The sequence below is a fragment of the Lineus longissimus genome, chromosome 7, assembly GCF_910592395.1.
Source record: "Lineus longissimus chromosome 7, tnLinLong1.2, whole genome shotgun sequence".
Lineage (NCBI taxonomy): Eukaryota > Metazoa > Nemertea > Pilidiophora > Heteronemertea > Lineidae > Lineus > Lineus longissimus.
The window spans coordinates 5,727,290-5,751,587 of record NC_088314.1 but is presented as its reverse complement, the minus strand read 5'-3'; the positions used below and the strand labels follow the sequence as shown (position 1 = coordinate 5,751,587).

Sequence of the window (24,298 nt, the reverse complement as noted above, 5' to 3'; positions counted from 1 at the left end):
GCCATGTTTTCAACAGTACGTATAACAGGAAACTGCCCCGTCTCCAACTTTTGACAAGACCATTCTTCAATATGTGACACTGTCTCATCTTATACATGTAATTGAGACAAAATATGTCCCAGTTTTTTCCTCCGACTCTTGCCCTCTTGTCCCTGGCATTATTCATTACAATCATGGTAGTGATGCCGTACTTTGTCCCTTGATCAGATGAACTCCTTTAGAAAATCAGAGCTGCATCTAGATTTACCAAATAAGATAAGACAAATACAATGTTCTAGGATTGTCAATGTTTATTACTCTTATAGAGATGAATCATACTTCTAAAATCATGATTTGGCACCAGAGAGAATAAATTATACAGACTGACAGTTTATCTGTAACAACAAATATATTTTAATTATATTGAAAAAGCTCCTACTTTGTAGACTGCTCACATCCTACCTGCAGGTTAACATACATAACATGGCAAACCCTTTGAAAATTTAGTGCACCACCTACATAGAACCAGAATGGATTCAAAAAATGCATTGCAAGTTACTTTGCATTGATGAAAACAGGCAAGACTACACATGACACCATATAGTAAAACTATACAATACTTTTGTAGATGAATAACTAGTCTTCTTATTATGATCACGTTACACGAAAAATATGACACCAGAAATACTCATTAAAGAGTACGAAGACTGATAGCACCACTTCACTAAATCATATTATACCCATTTACCCAGATCCATCACTTCACTTACATGTAACACCAAATTACTTACAAGTACATGTAGTTTACTGTAATTCAGGTTGGTCCAACGACTCAGTTCTGAATGAGGTAAAGAAAGCTTACATAACAGGACTAACTCATCTATCTTATCAAATTGTACCATACCCAGTGTCAGTTGACCTTAATAAAGTGTCTCCAGTTCGTGTAACCCTGAATGGTCGACGAAAGCTCTCCTTCTTCCAACCGTATATGAAAGAATTCCAGAATCCTTGCAAGGGAGCTGTACATGCCTGTGTGACGAATAAGGGAAAGAAGGTGTTCATGTTGAACGACCCAGACATAGAGATGAATCCAAGCAATAAACCTGAAAGGTGAAGGGTTTCATGCTTAGTCTTGTAAACATTGGAAATAATGCAAACCATTTCTACTTTGCAATCAAATAAACCAGTTTGGCACCAACATTTTAAAGGGAGAACATAGGGACAGAAGTGTCTGAACAACCTTCTTTGGCATAACATATGGTGAGAGGTGTCTTCATTTATGGAGGTCAAATTCAATGGAAAGGTCCAATTGGGACAAATCTCAAGGCGTTGAGTGTCCTGATAACAGTTGTGTCCACAAAGGAAGGTTCCAAAGAACTTACTTGGTATCCAGCACATGAGGAAGACCATCTGGTATAGAATTGCTTTATTTCTTGTCATCTGTTTCTCAGTATGCTCTAGGTTGGTTATGCTTCCTGAAAATAAACAAAACCCGAGTTTAAAGTGAAAATCTTAATATACCAAATACTTGCCAATCGTTAGAGAAATGAAGAAACAGCTAGAAAAGGCTGACAACGCCAACAATTAAATATCCAATGAAGAGAGATTTGAAATAAGGACAATAACATGGTTTGAGTAAGATTTGTTCAAAACTAACATATGGGGAAAGGCACTAAGTGACTAAGTTAACTAAGTTAACTAAGTTAACTAAGTTAACTAAGCTGACTGACCTCTTTTCCTTTGTATCTGTGGCACTAACTTTAGAGCATAGAAATAAATAGCCTGCAAATAAAGTTTAAGCCCATTAAAATCTAAACAAAATTTTACGTAAAGAAGATATATACTTGTGTTTCAGTGCTTGAGTGGCCTCTTAATCTATGCATCTTGAAGTTATGAGGTTTGAGTAGGATTCCCACTCGGAACAACTGGCTTGTGACCTTTGGCAAGTTACATAGCTATGATAGTTACATGCTCCTTGTCCATACTGTCTAAATGTATGCACAACCATAACTTGACCACTACACAAAGAAGAAGGGAATGCACTATACAAAGAAGTAGTGAATAAACACAAAACTTCCTCAGTCACAGAGACCTTTTGCCAGGCAATGCCGGGAGTGACATTGTCGACTTCAGTCCAAACATGCTCCAGGAAATCAAACAAGATCTTGTTGGAACTCACTGAATCAATAATCCCAACACACACTTAAAGGCAGTTTGAACTAGTGAGGATATCATCTGAGAGGTACTTACAAAATTTCCGACAAATGTCAATATGAGTGGGATCAAGAAGAGGTACTTCACGACCACTCGTAGCCTGAAGAAAGCTGAGGTTGTCCACTCCTGGAAAGATACAAGTACGATGCGAATTATTCCATTTAATATTCCAGATTCAGCCTATTCAGAAATCTTTTCAAGACAATTGCTGCTTGTTCATGATACTGTCTCTTTGTTTTAATGAAAATGTGTTAAAGTTGACATTGAAATGGCCACCATCAAATTAGGAAGCTACAGATCCCTACACATTTAACAGCAACCTTCTGAATTGACCATTTAGTTGTAGTGTTATAACAGTCAGGAGAGAAGCAATGGAACCTTACCCAACAAATGTCTTCATTGTAGTGGAAAAGAGGAATGCACCTGAAAATGAAGGTTGATATGTCTTAATTGGAGACATAGAACTAACATGTGTCTCGGAGTCCAGTCCATTACCTGTTTGATTTCTCCCTTTTTTCGTTCAAACACTGAAGCCAGAGATGCAGCACATGGCTCATTGAGTGTCTTGGCCACAGCTTAACCACAGTTAGGAAGCTTTTATGAGCGTCTTGTTTATAGGTGGCTTTCAGTATGGCTGACTTAGCTTAGGGAGGTGGCTGGCCTTGACTTGGGGAAGTGGTAGATCCTGGGAGGTTGCTGCAGATTCCACTCATCAATCTATGTTTGGGGTTCATGCAATAATGTTAACTTTGACCTGACAAAATATCCTAAAGATACCAACTTACGTGCTACAGTCATGCCCCATGGGAATGACTGGAAAAAAATGTGCTGGATCAGACTTTGAAATTGACCATTCTCGAAAGATCAGACACATCACAACAATTCCACCTATGATTGGGAACAACCTGAAGTGAAAATATAATTGTGTGATTTTTATTTTATTTATTCATTTCAATTATTCATGATTATCTCATTCAAATTTTGCTATTTCAAGATACCATGAGCGTAGGTAAGGGGAAGGTGAAGGGACAGCACAATCTTATTCCACCAAAACAAAACAAGCTCGGAGTCAAACTGCACTGAGTCCTTTCCAAGGACACCTGCTCTATCCATCAAAGAATACACTAACAATACCTACCATGATATTGCGTACATGACATGTCGTACCACTCGAACTGATATCTGAAAAAAAGATTTCAAATTTCAACTACTTCTTATTGATTCGATTTGATAGGGCTGGGATATAAAGGGAGACTACAAGCAGAAGCCAGTTGGGCAGATTAAGCTACAAGAAGTTAGTGGTATAGGTGTCTCTACTATTTCAAAGGAAATTGGCACTAAACACTTGATGAGGCAAAGTTTATTTCTATTTACTTGTAAAACAAACAAAAACAATGTACACAAGAGGCGTAGGCCTTTGAATACCAGCTAGTTACGATTTGATATTTTTCTTAGTATTACGACATCCTTCCTCATCTACCTTAATATAATGAGTTGCATTCCCACCTCTAAATTTCCCACTACCTGAGGTGATTTCAATGGGAGACCGCCCATCATAAGGAAGAATTAACTTACTGGGATATCATCGCGTGGCGTCACTCCCCACAACACCAACTTCAATTTGAGGACCACTTCACCAGCGTAACATAACGTTAAGAAGAAGGTATTGCAATAAAAGATCTGGAAATGGATAAAAATATTACAGAATTAGTTGCTTTTCGTTCAAGCTTAGAAAGCTTGGTTAGGGCAACAGAATGCTCTTGAGCTTTTGAATACTAACTATTATGCACCCATTTAGATAAAAGTGAGCGATATTCAGTATTGCAATCCACTGCTCTGCACAGGCTGGTGCACCTCTTCACTATATTGTCAGTTGACCATGACCTTCCTTAAGAATAAGATAAGGTTGGGTTTTTCCATCAAGGATATACAAATATTATTCAATCAGCTACCAGGATAAGGAACCTAGGAAAACATTGTTTGACAGGCTTCTCTTTGCTTAAAAACTATGCTATCTTGAATATCTCTTTCCAAACCAGTAATCAAAGTTAAAGCACTTGTCCTGACTGATATATCAATATTACATGTATTTTGGTTTGGTAATCTGGAATAAAATAAAATAACCTGATGACATTGTTTCCCCAAATGTGGAAACCGTGGGAAATTCTCAACTACATGTATATTTGTTCAGGGACATTTCAATTCAAATTGGCATAATTCTGAATAACATAAATTTTAACGTACGACTATAAGCAGGAGCTAGGGGTTGCCAACTGGTGGTCTCCATGTGACCAAAATGCGGAGTCAGGGAACTGGATGTTGTTTGACGTGGTGATAAAAATATTCCTCTTACAAGCATGAATAGTGCTGAAAAGTGAATCCTTTCTGTTACGTTATGTAAATCTGGCTTATCTGGCTCCTGCCTAAATTACATGTAGTTTCCCTTTAAGATATTTACGGTAAAGTGAATAATTGCTTACCATTGTAATTCCTGTAAGTAGCAAACATGGTCCCTCATCATTAGATTGTGTCTCCATGTACATTATACAACATATCATGAGAAAGAAGCTGGCTAACCAATCGGCCAAAGACAGGTAAAAAATTGGCTGAATCTGAAATTTGGAAAAAAAAAGACCTTGGCCTAAGATTTTTCAATGCTCCATAAAAAGGATTGAATATGAATTTCAACATATCAGTTTGTTATATTTTATGAAAATTTTTATCAATTTATGCATCATCCCTTTGTCTGTATTAACCAAATATACAGGATAGTTCATATCAGAATGATAAAATTTATTGATATTTTAAAACTGGCAGCAGAAAGAGCATTTGTACTAAAAAACTTTCATTTGTATTTTGACAAGGTCAATGAGAGTAAATGAATTCTTACCTCATGTTTGCTATAGGCTTTCCATTTATAGGCAATACTGATGAGAATGGATGAAGATCCACACAGGCTGAAATGGAGGAAAACATACAGTATCTGGCAAGATAAAGCTTGCTACATACTATATGTAAGAACGTTCAAGAAAAGATAATTTTACTACCGGTATTGGCAAGTTGATGAACATGAAGTCACTACTTTATCATCAAACAAAAACATACAATTGAGCTAAAGGCGCAGTGCATGACCAATCAAATCTAGGAGACACATATTTGGCAAAATCAAACTTACCTTAGCAAACTTGCACAGAAATCAATATAACCAACAACTTGCATCTGGAATAAAAATCATTAGAAAATGAATTAAGATCAATAGGTGCTTTTAGTTGCCCAACCAAAAAATCCCAAATTCTTTTTAGTGGTTGGTGAACAGACAGCATCAAATTACATAATCTACAACTTTCTCATTACTTGTCTATTGAGACTATGCTTGCCAAAAAAATTAATCATCGCTAAATCAAACCCAACCAAGAGCTCTTACTGTGAATACTAATAACATGGAGTCAACTAATTTGACTTCCCAGCCCATGCATATGGTCCTCATTTAAATCTTAATTCAGGATCAAGGCCAACTAACCTGCCAGTGGTTAAGGGCGCTAGAGTTAGAGATCAGCTGTTTATGTACATCCTCCATTATGTTTTCATGTATCACTTCAAACATCATTGTAAACTCAACGGTCACTCTATGTCTTCTTTGTCAGCACTCCAGCACTGGAGATCAGTAAATTACCAATTCTGAAGTCTTTAGTAATCGCAGAAGAGACCTGGACAGTATAATAAAAAAGATAAAAATGTGTTAGGAGGGGCAATGTTAAGACTCTGTCACCCTGACACAGTTCGGCACAAGGAAAATAGGACATGTGTTTTGCAAGCACACAGTCTTTTGTTTCCAGCTTGTTGTAGCGGTCTTCGGAACAACTTCCTTGATCCCAACTGGTGTGAGGATATGTATTCCACTTTGAAACATTAGACCACATTCGATAGTCGACCATCGAATTGAGTATTTCTCATTGCCCGCTGGCCAACTTTCAAATTTTGGTCAGAGCTCTCGGCCGGGTAGGCTGCACAGCGGCACCGATCTAGAAAGAAAGATGATTTTAACTACGAAATCGCAGCCGACTGGCTGTCTCACACACTGACACTAGTGTCACTATAGTGTAAGTGACAGTGACACTGCCAGCTCTAGTGTGCCTGATGATCCGATCTGAAAATAAAGATTTACATAGAACGAATTAAGAGAGACAAGTTTAAAAAACAGAAGGAGACAGAAGCAATCAGGAGATCTGGTGAACATGGTGATGGTGAAATTTGAAGAAAGAGGAAGTGACTGTGATGTGCCGTGGATAGAATGGATAACCAGCTGGTTGAGGACTCGACTTAAGCCTGAAATCCTTTGAAAAGAAGTCCATCAGCAGAACGTTTGAGCCTTTTAGGCCAATTCGACGTTACCATATATCATCAATACAACAATGACACATTTCAAAAGAATACTGACCAGTAACCATCAGTTCTTGTTCCTAGTTTTTGACCTAAACCACTCAACACATGATGATTTGATAGGGCCCGCTTGTTTACATTTTTCCGCAATACCAGTGCCACCTTTACCAAGATTATAGAACTAAAATAAGTTTTCAGGAAACTTTGATTTTTAATTTCTTCTTTATCAATACCTGTTCAATAATAATCTTTAAAAACAAACGTTTAACATAATAAATATTTTTAGAATGGAATAAAGTTTTAGAGCCTGGCTAGAGGGCGCCGTGCCAAAGATGCTAGGCAACGGCGTCGATCCAAATTTCAACATTGTAGGCAGGTCAGCTTTTTCTGCCAAGGTGTTTTCTAAAATATACGTTCATTTCCCTACAAAACCTTTGAAACAAGATGGCAGATCATGTAAGTACATATACTTTATCAGCATTTATCAGCATTTAATCATATTTGAATAAAATGATCAATAAAAGCATAGTTTAAAGCAAGAAATTCATGATGCACGCATTGCATGGCCTACATTTCGATTTAATTTGTAGGCTAGCCTATTGCTAGGCTACATGATACATGGGCTACATACATGACATACGCTACATGATGATGATACAGTCACAATCATATTCATGATCATTGGCATGATGACTGACATGTGCATTTTACAAATAACTTTATGACTAGGCCCCTATTTATTTATTTAATTGAACTAAAAATTGCTAGGGCCTAAGTAAAAACATAATTTTCTTTTCACTAATTTCAGACGCCATGTGCCCTGCGTGAAAATGATTCTGCACCGGCAGAGCTGGGATCTGGAGGAGTACCAAAAGGTGCGAAAACTTCCGATTACTATCGAGTTCACAATATTCCCAATCGATTTGATAATCCTGGTATGACTATTTATATAGTTTCTTCCATGGACTGGGAGCAGTATTTATTTGAATTGAACCACATTCCCGCTGCAGTACACTTTAAAAAGCCAAGGTCCATATAAGCCTACCTGTAATTTCCAAAAAACTAAGCTTTTTACTTGGTGGAAAAATCATTGCTTTTTTTAAGAAGAAAAAAGTGGTCAGCCTGATCACCGGCATTGCATTGGATTAGATATGATACAACTTCTCCTCATCCGAAGGTTTTTATTCGGAAGGTGGTTCTTTCTGAGATACTGCTCCTTTTCCCAGCTTTCATGAAGATGTTTGACTATTTCTGTCCCTTTATTTTGTTTTTAGGTCCAGTTGGTCCTACTCCGATAAACAATCCTGGCAATCCAGTGTTCACATGTCATGAGGAATTTCCTACTCCTGAGCCTCGAGAGTCGGGCCCGGATGGTCTGTACTAATGATATTAAGATCTTAAAAATCTGTGTTTCCAGTGAATGGGCACAGCATTAAAACCACACTTGTTCCAATTGCAGGAAATCATATAATTTATTAGGGCATCAACTGACCATTGCAATGAGTAGGGTAGCTTTCCTAAGATTGCAAGAAGAACTCATATATCTACCACATACACCACAATTCTCATGTGTAGTTCTTATCTTACTAAAGCAATTGTATCTCTACCACCCCTACACTTAATTTTGACTAGCTCATACTGTAGCTGTAATATTTTTGAATCTCTCTCTTTTAGTGCTTTCAGTCTTCTAATATTTTAATTTATTTATGTTTCAGACTGGTTTCAAGGTTATGGAAACAAGCCACAGAATCCCATGTACATGACAAGCTCTTCATCCATTGGAAAATTGTCTCCAACTGTCCATACAATGCCAACTAGTTTCCATTGTAAATCACAAAAATTCTCTGAGGTTAGTAGGCTACTATGGCAATGCAAACAAAAATGTTCTCAGGTTTTTTGCCGTGCTTCTGCAGAGTACTGTTAAGTGTAAACCAAATTGTATCCATTGAAATGTGCACTATCATGGATTTGTTCTTCCAAAACCAAACACCACCAATTCTAGTCTTTCTCTTCAATTAAGTTTTGACATCTAGTACAAGTGATAACTTGAGACTAAAAGAGCAAAAGTTTGGATGATAGTTGCATGATAGTCACACCATGATATCAAAACCCAGGAATGGTTTCAATAGCTCAATGGTTATCTAATCTGTGCCCATTTCTGGAGCCAGTCAAAGATACTAAGATAAAAAAAGTCATCTTTGGCTTGCTTGGATAGATCTTTGCTAATATTTTGTGTCTCTATTTCAGCATTTAGGAAAGTGTGGCCCATTCCGCAATCATTCTATGAACACTGCCTTGGACAAGAGCATTGTATAAACCTGGACATAACACTCAGTTGAAAATATTCAATTAAAAATAACTTATCCATTGACTTTTATGGATATCTCATCTGGAGAAAGATATGTTGTTTAAAATGCAGCACTCCTGAATAAAGTTTTGAACAATTTTATGCATGACAGTATCAGACACTTTTATTAGGATTGCGAGGTGCCTTCAGTCCTCAACATAGTTGAATGAAAAACATTTCAGCCTGGACTATAACTATTTCATTACAACCGATGTACATGTAGTTCCATTTAGCGATGAAGAGGCAATACAACTTATTTGGAAAGATGGTTCTTGTTTTACCAACACATGACACTATCATATCCGTCCAGTTTGAGTTGTCTACATGAATAAGATCTTATTGTAGAAATGTGCAGCTAACTATTCTATAAGCAGATTATGTGATATTAGACCCCATCTTTCTTTCGTTTATTAGTGTCTTTTCTTCCAACTTGAAAAAGCATTATGGACCTTACATTTTGGTCAAGTTTCTTTTTGCACTTTTGTCATGTTGTCCACTCCACATGATCTTGTTGTATATGTGTATGTTGTAAAGTGTAAATGTAAATAAGAAATGTAGTTTTTGATTGAAAAATGTACTTGAAGTTTTTGACAAATGAGCAATTTATGACGTTGGGATCAATTCTCCGTTTTAAATGCCTCCAATGCGCAAGGCTGCCTGTCAACTTCATTCACTGTAAGACATACCAGAATCTTCTCCACTCAGTAGAAAGTGCATTTGACATAGGACACTTGAGCTCATTGAATTGAAATAGTGAGTCTTAAAAAGAAGATTTTATCACACCACATTGTCACCAAAGGTGTAACAGTACTGTCCCACAAATTAAAACTCACAATAAATATTTATTTCATTTGGCTATATGTCTTGTGCGTGTCATTTTTCTTTGGCATAACTGTCTGAGGAAATTGATTTCCTTGAACCCCCCCTCCCTCATCATGCATCGTCAAAAGAGCCCTTGAAACCCCTACTTTCCCAGTCTTATGGATTAGGTTAAGCATGCAGAATGTACTTCTACTTCTGTACCCATAGGACCCTGGGCCTTCCTTGGCCAGCATCCAGTGAGAAGTTGTATGTAGTGAAGTTTGGCTGTGTTTCTGGTGTCATTCAACAACTTCACCAACTATTGAGATTTTCCCAAAAGATGGAGACACTTGAAATTGATCTGGCATCAATGATCACCAGATCGTGCAAGATCTTCAGCTCTCGAAAAGACAAGCTGTATGTACTACACACAGTCAAGTCCATACCAGTTAGAGCTTGCTCTCTTGCAACCAGGTGTAGTCCAATGTGCAGCAACATGCATCTATCTTTCTGCCTTAAGTGTAATGTGTACAATGCCAAACCTCCAAGAGGCAAGATGCACTTTCTCCGAGAGCAATCAGACACCGTTGGATCATTTGATTCTGTGCGACAACTGAAGCCATCTTCACAAATGCACAGGCTGGACGCTGGGTGGGGAGGTGGAGGTATTTCTATATTTGACACACCGACAGGATAGGATTTCCGAAAGTGGGGGATTTGGGGAGTGACTTATTGATAATGGAAAGGCAGAAAATTCCTTGTATGGTCTAATGACCACCACACCTCACAACGAAGTGGTCCTGTTCCTCTACTTGGTATATTTCATCTCAGATCAGTTGACCATGCCTTCTCAGACACCCATGATGTTGCATCAACTTCACAAGTCCCAAGAATCATCATGAAGGACAAATAGAGTCAAGATTTCTAAAAGCACTTTTTATTTCATCACCACCATAAGCCCAAGACTAGCATCATGCGTCCTCTTTACATTTTTAAGTACAGCCACTAAAGCACCTTTCATTTGTAACAGTCCAAATGTTTGAAAGCCATGCTTCCATTCATATGTGTTAGACAAAGCCGGGTAAATGTAGGAGTTCACTTTTCACATTTCACATTTACTGAAAGAACAGAAGAACAAACAATACATTTTCAATTTACAGTTAATTCTTGGGACTACAGTAACAAACACTATCACAATACAGAGAAAGACTTCTCTGAAGAAAAGAGCTGACCCTAGCTACAGTGACACAGTAGAGAACCCACAAAGTGAAAGGATATTAGTGACTTTCAGCACATAAAAAAGCCTGCTCCAGTAAGAAAAGCCATTCATAATGCTGCTATACAAAAGCCAGTACATCATCTGTAAAAAAACATGCAGATACGTCATATTGGAGCGATATTTTGAACTGCCGAAATTCATTGATATGGCTGTGTAGTTTTTTCCAGGGACTCTGCATGTAGAGGTACTTGTTCCGAAATACACGAAGTAGTCAGCTCTGTGCTATTTTGGCCAGGGAAGAAACAGGACTAGGTCATGGTCAGAGACTAGACGAATAAAAACAAGCATTGATTCTGTACATCTCTGCTTGGTAAGAAAACGATAACATTAACAAACAAAATATAAGGAAATAACAAAAAACATGGAAAAAAGTCAGACTTGAAACTTGACTGAAAGCTGCCAAAGAAAACGGAATGTGAAGAATTTCTTTCCCCATACATTGACTCACGATAACCACATCTAGAACATGGTATACTGTTACACGGCACAACCAGCCCATGTGAAACTACAGTCCCAAAAAGTTCACTTTTGTGAAAACTTACATGTAATTTAAACTACCCAACACCAATATCCCACATGCTTGTCATGCAATTACTATTTATGCGAATATTTCCAAGGTACTGTGGTTTCTCAAAAAGAACATAGTTTCCTTAACCAGGCTAAGACAATACAGTTTCCTTATATTTCTCATAGGAGAGGGCAAGTAATAGCTTAAGCCTGGTCTAACAGGACAATTGAGCACCAACAGAAACAGAAGTAACTCATTAAAAAAAAGAATACAACTAAGTGAAACATAGTCACTAGGGTGAACATTAAAAGTCTTCTGAATTGAACATTGCAAACCAGCAGAATGTTTTAACACGATTTCATCCCCCTCCTCATATTATCACAGAAAAAATATTAATCACTAGAATTTCCACGAAAACAACTTCAAATGCGCACTCACATTAATACATAAAGAAGGAAATATTTACAATCAATATCAACACTGACCCCAGAATCAGTTTGATATGTGCAGAAGACTACTGCGGCACTTGCCTGTTGTACAACTACAATTAACACTGGTTTTTTAAATATTTACTCTATTTACAATCGTTTCATTGAATATATGATCCTTTAGCTATTGTGCAAAGTTGGGCACACTAGGTTCAACCACTGTTTTCATAAAGATTGCAAGGCAAACATCCACACTGCACATCAGTTTTGGAAGTTAAAACTATGACCAAGCAGCAAAGTTTTACCCTTCACTGATAGAGCAAGAATTATTTCTTCCCAGTGGCCTTATGCAGAACAATATCGGCAATTCCAACCAGAACAGCTATGATCCAAGAGTCTTTCTCTAACCCCTTACTGTTGAGATTTAAGAACCTCCCAAGAGACCAAACATACATGAAGAACTGTTCCCCAGAAAAGATCACATTTGCAAGATGAATCTAACCTTCTATTCTCTAACCTTGGTAATTAAGTTTATGGCCTCAAAAGAAATTCTATCTCCTCTAGCAATTTTTTTTGAATCTCAAGCATACACAACAATTTGGAATTTTTACATCACACAATCCTAAATTATACACCAGCAGCTGTAGGGTTTGGAGAGATTTCACTTAAAATATGATAAACACATTATATTTGGCACATGCCTTAGCCCTCACCTAACAATCAAAACTTACACACTGACATCATAATCTGAGCCGGCATCATCTCTCTCCTCCATTTTGGTTTGCTGAGCTTTAAGATAGACCGCATACAGCGACTGAGCCTGATGCAACACCCGCCACACATTGTGCTTACGTGCCATCTTATCAAAATGCATCGCCAGATCATTATAGTCAAGGTTATTGCGCATGATGTGGTCTCGGTGTTGCAACAAGAGGGTGATACTCAAGAACATCAAGAAAGGGTTCCCGTTACCGAACTCATCAGGTGATGGCAGTTTTGGTAATCTGTCCTTGACCTTGATGAAATCTATTGAAGGATGACCCGAACCTGAATTTGAATTCGTATCTGTTTTCCCTCCCTCCCCAGTTTTTTCAGTTTTCTTATCACCAGGTTGACAGAAATTTGACGCAGCGTCTGGGATATCAATGTTTGACGGTCTGACCTTTGTCTTTTTTTCAGGACTGTTTTGTGGGTTTTTAGAACACGTGCAGACTTGCTGTTTGCACTCTGATCTAACCTTACCTTCTGCAGAACCATTCTGACCATTGCCATTCTGACAATCAGATACCGACCTTGACCCCTGGGGGATTCTAATAGGGGAACTTGACGCCATGGAACTTGTTGAACAGTGTTGGCCTTGGGGACTAGCCAGAGCACTCCGCCCAGAAGCATTCAGCTTGTTTTTACAAGTACATATACCCCCTTGTTGACTGGGTGAGGTTCTCCTTGGAGAACTCTCGTCTGACCTTGGAAACATTGTTGCTGATTCAACAGAAGCAGAAATTTTCTGGGGACGTGTTGGAGCTGTCTTTGTGGGGGAGTTTCTGTAAGCTTTATCATCAGATTCGGCTCTTGTTAGAGATTTCGTACGGGGTTTAACCTGTGGGGGCGATGCCACCCTTTCAGGTGAGGTAGGGGAAGACATACTAGATGCTCGCTTGACTAGTTTATGTATAAATTTGGCAGGGGAAGAGCGATTAGAAGATCTTGGAGGTGACATTGGTTTGGGTCGACTTGGAGATGAACGATGTTTGCTAATGGAATGTTCTGCAGATTCTGTATCAACAGCAGATTGTCGTGACAACCGCGAAGAATTACTATTTTTCAGTGACTGGTCAATACTTGAGGACTTTGCCAGCAGAGACGTTGTCACTGAGTCCTGGAATGCCAAATATTCATGAGATTCTTCCAAGAATTTTTCCTCATCCATTGGAGTGATGGCGTCATGGGAACCGTTCAGACTCACAACCGGGGACGTTCCGTTCTTCTCCGTCTCATGCACTAACTCTGATTGCATTCCCGACTCCTCTACAATTATATCTGGAGGTTCTTTAGAGACTGGACTGGTTGCTTGCCGCCGTAAGTGCCGCAGGCGTAGGTACACGCTGCTCTGTCTCTGTAACTGGCACCCTGGAGACTTTGGCAGCTGAACCAGATTTCTGAGTGAGATTGCCTTCTCCACGAGATCAAGGTCGGAATCTGGTGGATCTGGTGGCAATGAACTCCAAAGGACCTCTAACATGAACAATGTGTCATCAAATGGGAATTCTCGTTTCAATTCCAATAACAACCATCGATAAGTAAACAAGAGATCATCAGCACCCTGGTTTTTCAAGTAGTTATAGAAGTCAGGGTCCTGATGCTGTAATAGTTCCGACAAGTGTTGAAACTTCACTGACATAACCGTACCATCGAGTTGAAAATTTGCTTTCAGTCGTCGCATGATTGCACAGAAACAAATGTAAGCTTGTGCCTCGTCCTTTTGGATGACCAAAATAGGCGATGCAATGTCACTCATTCCTTGGCAATAGGAGACACTCGGGTGTGTCAGTGCATATGTCACAAGAATATTAAACAGCATTAAAACATTCTTATTATCATCAGACCCAGCATAAAACCGATGAGTTCGATCAGTCCGCAGGACGTCTTTCTTCACCATATTTGCCACAAACTTCACTTCCTCTGAACAAGAATTATTTTGAAACTGTTCGATCCACTCATCTCTCATGTTATAATATTCCTCAGATTTTGCCTTCAGGAATGCGAACCTCTCCTGTCCTGTTAAACCTTCAGGGTATACATTCAGAATATGACGCCAGACAACACGCCGTAGCGAGTTCTCCACTCCGCCTTTATAGATACTGAGCCGGAATTCGTGCGGTCGTACCAGCCTGCCCTCTGTATCCAAGTAGCTGTGGAACTCTTGGTCCGTCATCGGGGACTTCACTGGCTTGTAGATTTCATCATCGATTGTTTTCAAACCTGAAGCAAGGTAAATATATCAATCTAATGTAGGGTAGAGCTCAAGATAGGACTTATTGCCAGGGGTCCTCCAGGACTAGTATACAACGCTACGCCTTAAAAAATTACACATGATAGATCATAGAAGTGTTACATGTAGCTACGGGTGTTTTACCATCACATTCATCATATCATTCTTCTCCATTTCTGTACCAAAGTGCCATTGCTAGAGGTTCACCTGGCATCCCACACACAGCCTCAGGCTCCTGTCTTTCAGCCGGTTGGAGACAATCTTATTCAGTAAGCCTGTAGATCGATTCATCAAGTTTATTACATACTAACCTACAGCTCTCTGTACAGTGGACACTGTCTTCCCAATCTGGCTCGATATGGTATCTGTCAAACTGCCAAGGAAGGAGGCAGCAACCTTCTCATCTTTGGCCACCTTGGGGTGCGGAATGTCCTTTTGTCCGATGATATCCCAATCATCTAAACCTGCAACATTATGAAAGGATCATGAAGAAAGATTTAAGGACTGTTCAACTGAAGAGTGCCATCAGAGGCAGGATGCTATGCACCCTGTTCAAAATGAGGTGATCAGTCAAACTTTTAAACAAATTTTTTGGTTTTTAAAAAAAATCGTACCACGGTACAATTCTCAATAATTTTTTTCTCCAATGTAATGCTATCAGACCTTGTTAACCAATGTCATGTGTACACTTTTCAAGTTTGAGGTCTAGGCATATTAAACAAGGTTATTCTTGCTTTTCCCACTGCTTACATTTGCGACCATCACAGTAAAAAACCCATAGCATTCAGATGACGTAGCGCAATAAATAACGATTATGTCTGTTTGACAACATAGACCACTCATCTCTGTATGGTACCAACCTATAATACATCAGCAAAGCATTTTCTATAAAAAATGATTGCATCCATGCAGTATGCAGCGCTAGGAACATTGCTAATACAAATATACTGGGAGTATCTACGTTGCAGCTTGTCAGGACAAAAAATTTGTCATGCATTTCAACATGAGCAACACAAAGCGTGGCACACATCTGAGTTCTGTAAATCACTTTATTTTCACGAGCTTAATATTTCGCGGCAGGGTTTGACCGGGATAAGGGGTCAAAATGCTATGGTGCAACAATTTGAGAGTTAAAGTTTTCGAAGAAATCAATGGTAATGGTAGTAAAATCTGCATTTTTTCACCAACATTCAGGGTCGCAAAAATAAAGGGGTTCACAGCAGTGTGCACGTGCTCTAAAAGAGCAATTCATGATCATTGACGGAAATATTCAAGATAAAGTAGGGATTTTTCCCAATGTCACATTTGATACACACCTTCTTCAAACGGTTTTAGATCGACCTTGAGTCTCAAACATGGATCAGAAGCGCTGAGGAACGCTGCATCGAGGTCCCAGTCTGACAAAAGGGATGTGTAGACTTCACGCCCATGGTCATCTTTGGACAGGTAACTGATGGTAAAATTCCTAGAATGACAAGAACAGCAGAACAAATTGTAATAAGAACATGAAAATATATTTACTGCAGCCAGAGATTAGAAAGGTTCCAACACCAAATTGGGCCTGCCCATGACATGTATGCAAATGATAATGGCTAATATCCATGCCCTCAGTGGAGTCTCAGTTACAAAGAGACACATGGTTTGAAAACTTTGTGATGTTTTAAAATTTGAAAAATTGTAAAGAAAAGAAGCATACATTGGACATGGCTAGGCCCTCTTAATTCATTCTGACCCGAGGTTCCCCTACCATGCTGAAACAACACAATAGTTAACCATTTAGCAAAGGTTAAACCATTCCAAACCTTGCATGCAAGAAAGAGAGGCCTCTGAAACCCTGAATGCCACATCAAGAAAGGGACATACAACATGCAAAAACATGTATCAGAAAAGGTGCTACACAGAAAGTTCCAAATTCAAATGGCTGCAATGCATACTCGATGAACAGAACAAAATTTAGATTGTGCTAGAACTTCTAAACCCTGCCAGGAACCTCAAGCACGTCAAGGGTAAAAGGAACATCAGTTTAGAGCAAACACCAAACTTGGGTATTTGAAAATAAGGATAAAACAATCCAGTCCTATTTTAGCAAAGTCTGAACTTGCCAAAAATGGTCGGCATCTGACAAGAGGGACATGTCATAATCATATCCTCTGCCATCTTTTATGAAATCCCTGCAACAGAACGAGAAGAAATGCACTCAGAGACTAAGTTGAACTCTACTTCAGATCACGCTGCTCCCTACACACCACAAACTTTTCAACTCAAATAGTTCCATTGAACCCGAGTACAACTGGATACTCAACTTCTTTTATATCAATACTGGTATAATATAAGAAGAAGCAGATTCTGACTTTTTGCAAATCATTCAGCCTCGAGTTTCAGTATCAAAACACAAACAATTTATTCATTGGGCCATGTGTTATGGGCCTGTGTGATCAAGTTTAACAGCCTATCCGAGTTTGATCAATTCAATTAGCCAATACTCGCATGATTATACTAATAGCAGCTGCTGTCAAAATCAATAAACACTGTCATTCATTTTAATGCTGTATACACTAAGAGTAAATGAGGAATAGTTGGAAAATGATTGATCTATTAAATCTCAAGGGGCAGAAGGCATACCAGGCATAGTTTCATCGTAAATTTTTAATATTATAATGATAGAGTGGAACCTCCCTAACAGCGAACACCCACAGCCACTCTATTAGGGACATTGACTTTGGTCACCATTGGGTATTGCTTATACATTTTGACTCTATAAATATAATCAGGAAACCTCCCATTTAAGGACGACATTGTGAGTCCCAAGTGTATCAAAATACAAAGATTCTACAGTACAGGCAATATCAGTGTGCCACATTTGAAAAATCATTTAGGTTATAGATGCAGAATATATGTGTTAGAACTTTTAATTGTCCACAGGATAGGTTTAACTCCTCTCCCCTCCAAACTGATGGAATTCTCATCTCATTTCGTAACACAACCCAACCATTTGAAGGCTTGTGTGAACAGCTTATCTATTTATAACAACCGACACTTCCCTTCTCAGCAACAGGGGAACAAGAGCTAACAACGTGACCAACTTACATGTTATAATCGGTGTGACTTGCTGCCTCCTTACTCAACAGGAAGAAATAGTTCCCAAATGCAAACTCACAACTTGACACTGGACTTATCTCCATTTTCTCATAACTCGTCAATGGACTGTCTTCACTGCTCGACAATGGACTGTCTTCCATTAGTTTCTCACAGCTGGAGAGCGGACTATCGCCCATCTTCTTCTTCATTTTCGTGTCAGGATACATGTTTTATCTACAGATCCTTTAAAAGAGTGAAGAATCTCACATGAACTTTCCGTCCTTAACGGGTAATCCGAGTTTGTCTAAATACTTTGTCAAAAATGTCTCCAAAAATCTGAACTCTCTAAGTACCTGAGTATCAGAGGTCAGCAAAGAAACTGATATAGTCTTCAAATGTTTTGGATCTCACAACAGATTTAGGTGGCATAAAACAATTATCATAAACGGTTCCAAATATGACATTTAAGACTGTATTTAATCATAACAGCATTAAGCTTTTTTGGAATCATAACAGCAAATTAATCCTGTTGCTGACAACCTAGTGAAAGAGCCACTCCGCAAGAGAGTAAAATCCTTCCTTTTATAGAATGAATGAACTATTAATAAGATCTGATTCTTGTCACCTAGTTGATATCAAAGCCTAGTCACACGACAAGGTCACACGATATTAATCAAGCACTGCAGGTAAGAGTATTGACTTCTTCACATGATACAGAGTCATTCTTAAAACCAAAGGAATTGCTTCATTGATAAATCCAAATGACAAGACCAATGCCACATCGAATGAGCATACAGGATTTGGTGGCGTTATCACGAAGGTCTTCCATGTGACTTTTTGAAATAGGTTGAGTACTCATAGCCTGAGTCACCGCCAGGAAGAAATGTCATACGGTAAAGATTAGTAATATATAGCAAGCAAAAGGTCCATGCAGAGCAGAAGTAAACTATGTGATCGTTATATCCTTGAAATGTGCACTGGCAGTGGAATAAGTTTTGCAGGTCAGTCGTCTTGAGCAAATATGACTGAAGTAGATCCACTTGTCATTCCCGAACTGGGTTGGACCTTCTTCAGCTGTCTCATTAATCAAAATAATTTGCAAGAAAGTATCGGAGAAATCATTTGGATATCAACTGAATTTCTGATGATTTGTTGTCCTGTGACTGGTATCTCATCAGTCCTTCAAACCATCGAGAAGAAATGTAATCAATGCATTGAAACAATCACTACAATTGTACTCTGATCACCAAACACTGTGATGAATATCTTGCCATTTACAACAGGCCGCCAGAAATGACTACGGGACTCCAGTTCTGAAAATGTCTCAGTTCATAAACTCGTAATATGTTATGAAGAGAATACTTTATGCTTTTCACTTTGTGCCATCAGTTTTTAAAACTATACTCAGACTGACGATGTGTCGGTGGTTAAAAAATTCTTACTAAAGATCCATATATGCACCACCATTGTGTTGTTGTGCAAAAATGATATCACGTTCAGGAGAACCAGCACCAAAGACAGCTTACAGACATTTCTATTCGACTATAACACTTACTTTTCCCCACATTTAGAATGAAAGAAATTAGAGAATAAGTCTCCTTCTCCCTCAAAAGGTCATGAAGATACCACCAACAGACTAGCGGGAGTTATTGGTGCTCTTTACAAACACTACCAATATATGACAGCAAACAATGTTTTTCTGCTAATCCTCACAATAGAAGACACATCCGAATCACAACATGTGACACATAATTCATGTAATTACTCCCTCAAGTGAAATGTCACATTGCCTGTATAGAGAAATCCTCAATGTATCACACTGACTATTTACAAAGACAACAGAAAGAAGTAAACCAGTTTCCACACACATGTATCATCCCCATTCAATCATACAATTAAAATGGGCCAAAGATGCAAACAGCTAAATGAATCTTGATAGCAACCGACTTTGGCAAACATATAAGAGTAAATATCAACGCCAAGCACTCTTCTTCACAAAATACAGTATTTTTAGGCACACAAGAGCATCTCTCGGAGACTTGGAATCGATTTTTGTTTTTGCAAGAATGCAGCAGTGCCGCAATGTCAATGAGCAACAAGAGCAAATCCCGACATGCCAAATGACATGTTGTTATAGATACTTCCCAATAATTGTGGTTCAAAAATGGAAATATGTCATGGCGAATGGTAAACTGCCCTGTTTCTAGTCTCTGGCGATTCTCCTATCAAGCTGGCATTATCATACAATAAAAACACGCCGTGAAAAGTATCCGAAAGAGCCAGTGCACATCATCCACTAGTCACATTTTCCAACTAAAAGTCGATGACCACAGTTAACATTCGGCACTAGGTGAGTTGCAGCAGAGTCAACAAGTTGTACAATTGCAGAAGGGTATAGTCCTTTCGCTCATGTTACAGGAATGAGGTCTGAGCCTACAATGGCGACAAAATCCTAATTCCCTCTTATAGCATATGACCCTGAGAAATGTGTTAACAGGAAGCGAAACTTGAGGAACATTTTTTCGGTATATCCAGGATGTTTACTTCAATATGAGCTGTCAACGGACCTAATTTATAGTGTCTGGTTGGATTTTCATTGACAATATCCTTGATCTTTGATACCGACAAATAAGCTTATAGATCAAGCTCGCTCAAAAATCCATCATTGACCCGTACACACCAGAATGAATTAGAACATTGACTGATAAAACAGGGAACATCAATAGCTCAATGCGCAGGAAAGAGGACAGGCAATCAAAAAACCTGTGGTTATTATTCCACTCAAGGCAACTCGACGTTTTTAAATTCAATCCATTCCAATTCTTACATGTCTTAATTGAGACACATTATCCATATTTCTACAGAGCTCTTCACTTGAAACAAAGTTGCACAATCCAAACCAATGAATATTCCACATCCAGTGGCAGTGTTTTCACACGAGACAACATTCGACCAACCATTTTGGGAATCAAACATCCATGAAGCTGGAAAACTATTTGAAAACACACGCTCAAAGTTCATCAAAAGTTAATAAATGTAGTAGTACTGGATGTAGAAATGGCCAATAAATTTGCATGATCCCACTGGGTGTTGTTTATCCACACGGCACTTTTCATTCCATTCCCACCATCTGTGCACCCAACTTTATTATAAAATGCATCCATGGTTTAACTATAATACTAGACTACATTGTAAGGACCAGGTCAATAATCTAAGTTCTCTTTGCTGTCAGGTCATGAGAGGTTTGATTCAGATCTTCAAAGTTGGGAACGTGACTTCATTTTTAATGAAACGACCAAAATCTTACTGTAGTATTTTTGTTTGAAATGACCTGAGATATTTTGACACAGAGGATCAAATCATGAAGATGAAGGGGCTGTGATAGAGCTGACTGTTGTGATGGCCAAGGCAATACTCTATGTTAAGGCTGCCCGGGTACAAAGGTTCCCCTACTCATTGCAAAAGATTCAAAGCGTTATCGATTGGCAGTTTTTTTAAGACAAATTTTAGCATAGACAAAAAGGCATGCATCAAGCAAGGGCAAACCTCCTTTTTAACAAACTTTAGTGCACTCGGTGTTATATTAATTAGAAAGGTCACATAAATATTTGTAGATTATTGCTCTTAACTTTTAGACACTCTTAGAAAAGCAATAAGGCAAGCCCAGTTGTTGCCCAAACAATGACCCAAGGTTATGTTATATCAACAATGACAGTCATTGTTTACTTCAAACTGTCATTATAATCCAGGTGAACCACTCAATAATGCCACTTGAGAAAGCTAGAGCTGTCCCAACAAACTGATATTCAAAATCAGATGACGGATTTGATCATACTCAGAAAACGTGATCAGTAGAGGTCAAAGAGCATTGCCATCCACAAGACACAGGGGCAAATCATGCATGGTCCATAGAGCTCAGGAAAACCTGTGGGGATGAGAAGGCCAAGAACTGACGAAAGTTGAGAGTGACCTGTCAGTCATGTCAGTTGGAGTGAAAAAGGATAAGGCAGCCGGGAAGATCAACCATCTTTGCTTAGCATGGCTCAGCACAAGAGCCAGGTCCAGATGAATGAAAATAACTTCATTCTCAGGACGGTTGTGACATCTGTTGAGAACAGGCAGAAACAACATCATACCTCATTCATGTCATTTCAATGTTATCCCAAATCTTACAGGCCACAAATTTTACAGGACATTGAAGGCAAATCATAATACCCAGTCATAACACAAAAGAAACAGTAAAGTAACCACATCATGATGCATTATAAAACATACTGTATCCTTTCAGCCAGAGGATACATGATACGTAGCATTGCCAAATGATTGTTTACCATATCGGTCCAGACTCAGGAGCTTCCTAATCATAGGGACCATAATTCTAGACACATTTTATACTTCCCAATTAGAAGTATTCAATTGTTCATTTCGAGGAAATGCCAACTATTGTTTACGTGTAATAATACATGTACCAGTTGCATGCTAAAATGCAAAACCACCAGTTCAATCATGACCCATTCATATACATGCACTTGGTTGAGAGCTACTGAAAACCTTTCTACACTGTACGATGGGTGATGATAGCATGCATTAAATTCAGGCTGTAAAGTGCAACCAGTCATATTTGTCCACTGCTGCCACAGTACACAAATCATATTGATTTACTGAAAGTGAAAACACTGCAGGGACACAAATTTTTGCGAATCTCAAAAGGCATGAATATTTCACGTACAGTTTACGGTAATCAACAGCATGGCATGGCAGCTTAAGTGAACTTCACTGTAAATGTTCTTACCCCTTGATCTCAAATGCTCTCAACAGGAGAGTCTGAAGAACTTCATGAGATGTAATCTGCGGATCGATGCTGAACTTCTTATACTCTGGCTGTATGAGGCCGTCACACTTCTGGAAAATAAGAGAAATGCATTTTGAATTTCAACTTTCATATATCTACCAGATCATGATGAGTGTTGTGTAAAAATGCATTCATGACTGATGTATGTTAATCATGGAATGTTAACAGCTGTTGTTGAAACGCCTAGAGAACGAATGACCTGGCTCAATCTCATAACAGTCTATCTGGTTCCATATTAGAGCAGGGAGTTCTTCCTTTTTGGATGCATAAGGAAATGTACACAAACATTCTTTTACATTTCTCTCCACTGACAGACAGACAGACACTGTAGTGTGACTGTCACTTTTTATCAGAATTTCAGTGAAGAAAGGGGCTCAAATTTACCAAAATTAAGACCAAAAGTATACATTTCTTACTTTGACTTTTACCCTAACTACCTCTCGGTTCTGGTACCCAAAGACGTTTGCCATTACTGGATCGATGAGAGGGTGATAAATTGAGAAAAGTGCAGAAATTTCTATAAATTTTGCCCATCCTCCACCATCTTGATGACGTCAAAGCACGCGTTGGCGCGGTCATCCTAAATTGCGTCCAGTGGCGACCAGTGGCGTCCAACGCGAAATAATAGGGTGTATATGGTTAAAAATGTTTTCAAGCTCCTAAAACACTTTCAATAAACAAGATTTAGAAGTTTGGTGGAGTTTGCAAAAATAGTTTTTGAATAATCATCACCAGAAAACGATCTTAGTATGCCAACCTGATGCCAGATCCCGATTCCGCTTTTTCTATAAACCCAAGCAACGGCAGCTAAAACAAACATGGCGTCCAGTACGGGTAGGTGTAAACTGTAGACGAAGGTGTGGACGAAAGTGTGGACAGCGGCCCTCTAAGTTTGGTGGGCTGGAATTTCTTTGTCTTTCAATATATTTAAAAGAAATTGCAGTATATTATGTATTATAATCTTTTAAATGGGTCAGCGAAAGAAAAAAAGAAAAAAAATTATTTTGATCTGTTTTACAGTATGACTTGTCTCAGTGAAACTGACTAGTATAGCTCCTGACTGATTTACAGTAACCTTTCAACAGGGCTTCAGTGGTGCCGCCATCTTGGATCAACGAAAGTTGGCCAACTATTTTTGCCTACAACTGAATGATATTGTCATTGTCATTCAAATAAAAGTAGTTTTTGTGGAAGAATATTATTTGGACTAGTTAGAAATATCACAGTTTCAACAAATTCTTTGATAATTAGTCCACATTTGGACACTAGACCTCGCATTTCCCCGTCCACAAAGTCAAAGGCCACTTCGAAAACCTTAAAAAAGGGGCAAAAAAGCCCGTCCACTCATTGATCAAAATCACCCATCAAAATAATTTTTTGACCCATTAAAAAGATTATAACGCATAATATACTGCAATTTTCTTTGAATATATTGAAAGA

General features: G+C 38.6%; 3 protein-coding genes across 8 annotated transcripts; 1 reads left to right on the top strand and 2 right to left on the bottom strand.

Moving 5' to 3' along the window:
• Window positions 1-272: 272 nt before the first annotated feature.
• On the bottom strand, window positions 273-6,718 carry LOC135491521 (cyclic AMP receptor-like protein C). 3 transcript variants are annotated; one of them, XM_064777471.1, is made up of 13 exons: window positions 6,632-6,718; window positions 5,714-5,900; window positions 5,369-5,412; window positions 5,084-5,150; window positions 4,674-4,805; window positions 3,769-3,873; window positions 3,332-3,375; window positions 2,979-3,098; window positions 2,577-2,616; window positions 2,230-2,319; window positions 1,710-1,761; window positions 1,362-1,454; window positions 273-1,082 (listed from the first exon to the last, which is right to left on the bottom strand). In XM_064777471.1, exons 2-13 carry the CDS (start codon window positions 5,798-5,800, stop codon window positions 868-870), a joined length of 1,089 nt encoding a protein of 362 aa, XP_064633541.1. In that variant the 5' UTR covers window positions 5,801-5,900; window positions 6,632-6,718; the 3' UTR covers window positions 273-867. The 3 variants fall into 3 exon arrangements, with proteins under 3 accessions (XP_064633541.1, XP_064633542.1, XP_064633543.1); XM_064777472.1 differs by lacking the exon at window positions 6,632-6,718 and adding an exon at window positions 6,514-6,561; XM_064777473.1 differs by lacking the exon at window positions 5,714-5,900.
• Window positions 6,719-6,914: 196 nt separating this feature from the next.
• Window positions 6,915-9,776, top strand: LOC135490952 (piercer of microtubule wall 1 protein-like). Of its 2 annotated transcripts, XM_064776539.1 has the most exons (5): window positions 6,915-7,029; window positions 7,382-7,448; window positions 7,848-7,946; window positions 8,289-8,422; window positions 8,821-9,776. In XM_064776539.1, the coding sequence occupies exons 1-5, from the start codon at window positions 7,018-7,020 to the stop codon at window positions 8,887-8,889; spliced, it is 381 nt and encodes a 126-aa protein (XP_064632609.1). In that variant the 5' UTR covers window positions 6,915-7,017; the 3' UTR covers window positions 8,890-9,776. The 2 variants fall into 2 exon arrangements, with proteins under 2 accessions (XP_064632609.1, XP_064632610.1); XM_064776540.1 differs by lacking the exon at window positions 7,848-7,946 and having other exon boundaries at window positions 7,382-7,508.
• An 874-nt stretch (window positions 9,777-10,650) lies between these two features.
• LOC135490745 (TBC1 domain family member 25-like) lies at window positions 10,651-23,401 on the bottom strand. Of its 3 annotated transcripts, none has more exons than XM_064776180.1 (5): window positions 23,275-23,401; window positions 22,799-22,908; window positions 16,245-16,393; window positions 15,240-15,392; window positions 10,651-14,918 (listed from the first exon to the last, which is right to left on the bottom strand). In XM_064776180.1, the coding sequence occupies exons 1-5, from the start codon at window positions 23,326-23,328 to the stop codon at window positions 12,664-12,666; spliced, it is 2,721 nt and encodes a 906-aa protein (XP_064632250.1). In that variant the 5' UTR covers window positions 23,329-23,401; the 3' UTR covers window positions 10,651-12,663. The 3 variants fall into 3 exon arrangements, with proteins under 3 accessions (XP_064632250.1, XP_064632248.1, XP_064632249.1); XM_064776178.1 differs by lacking the exons at window positions 22,799-22,908; window positions 23,275-23,401 and adding exons at window positions 17,031-17,099; window positions 18,016-21,078; XM_064776179.1 differs by lacking the exons at window positions 22,799-22,908; window positions 23,275-23,401 and adding an exon at window positions 18,016-21,078.
• Between the last annotated feature and the right edge of the window lie 897 nt (window positions 23,402-24,298).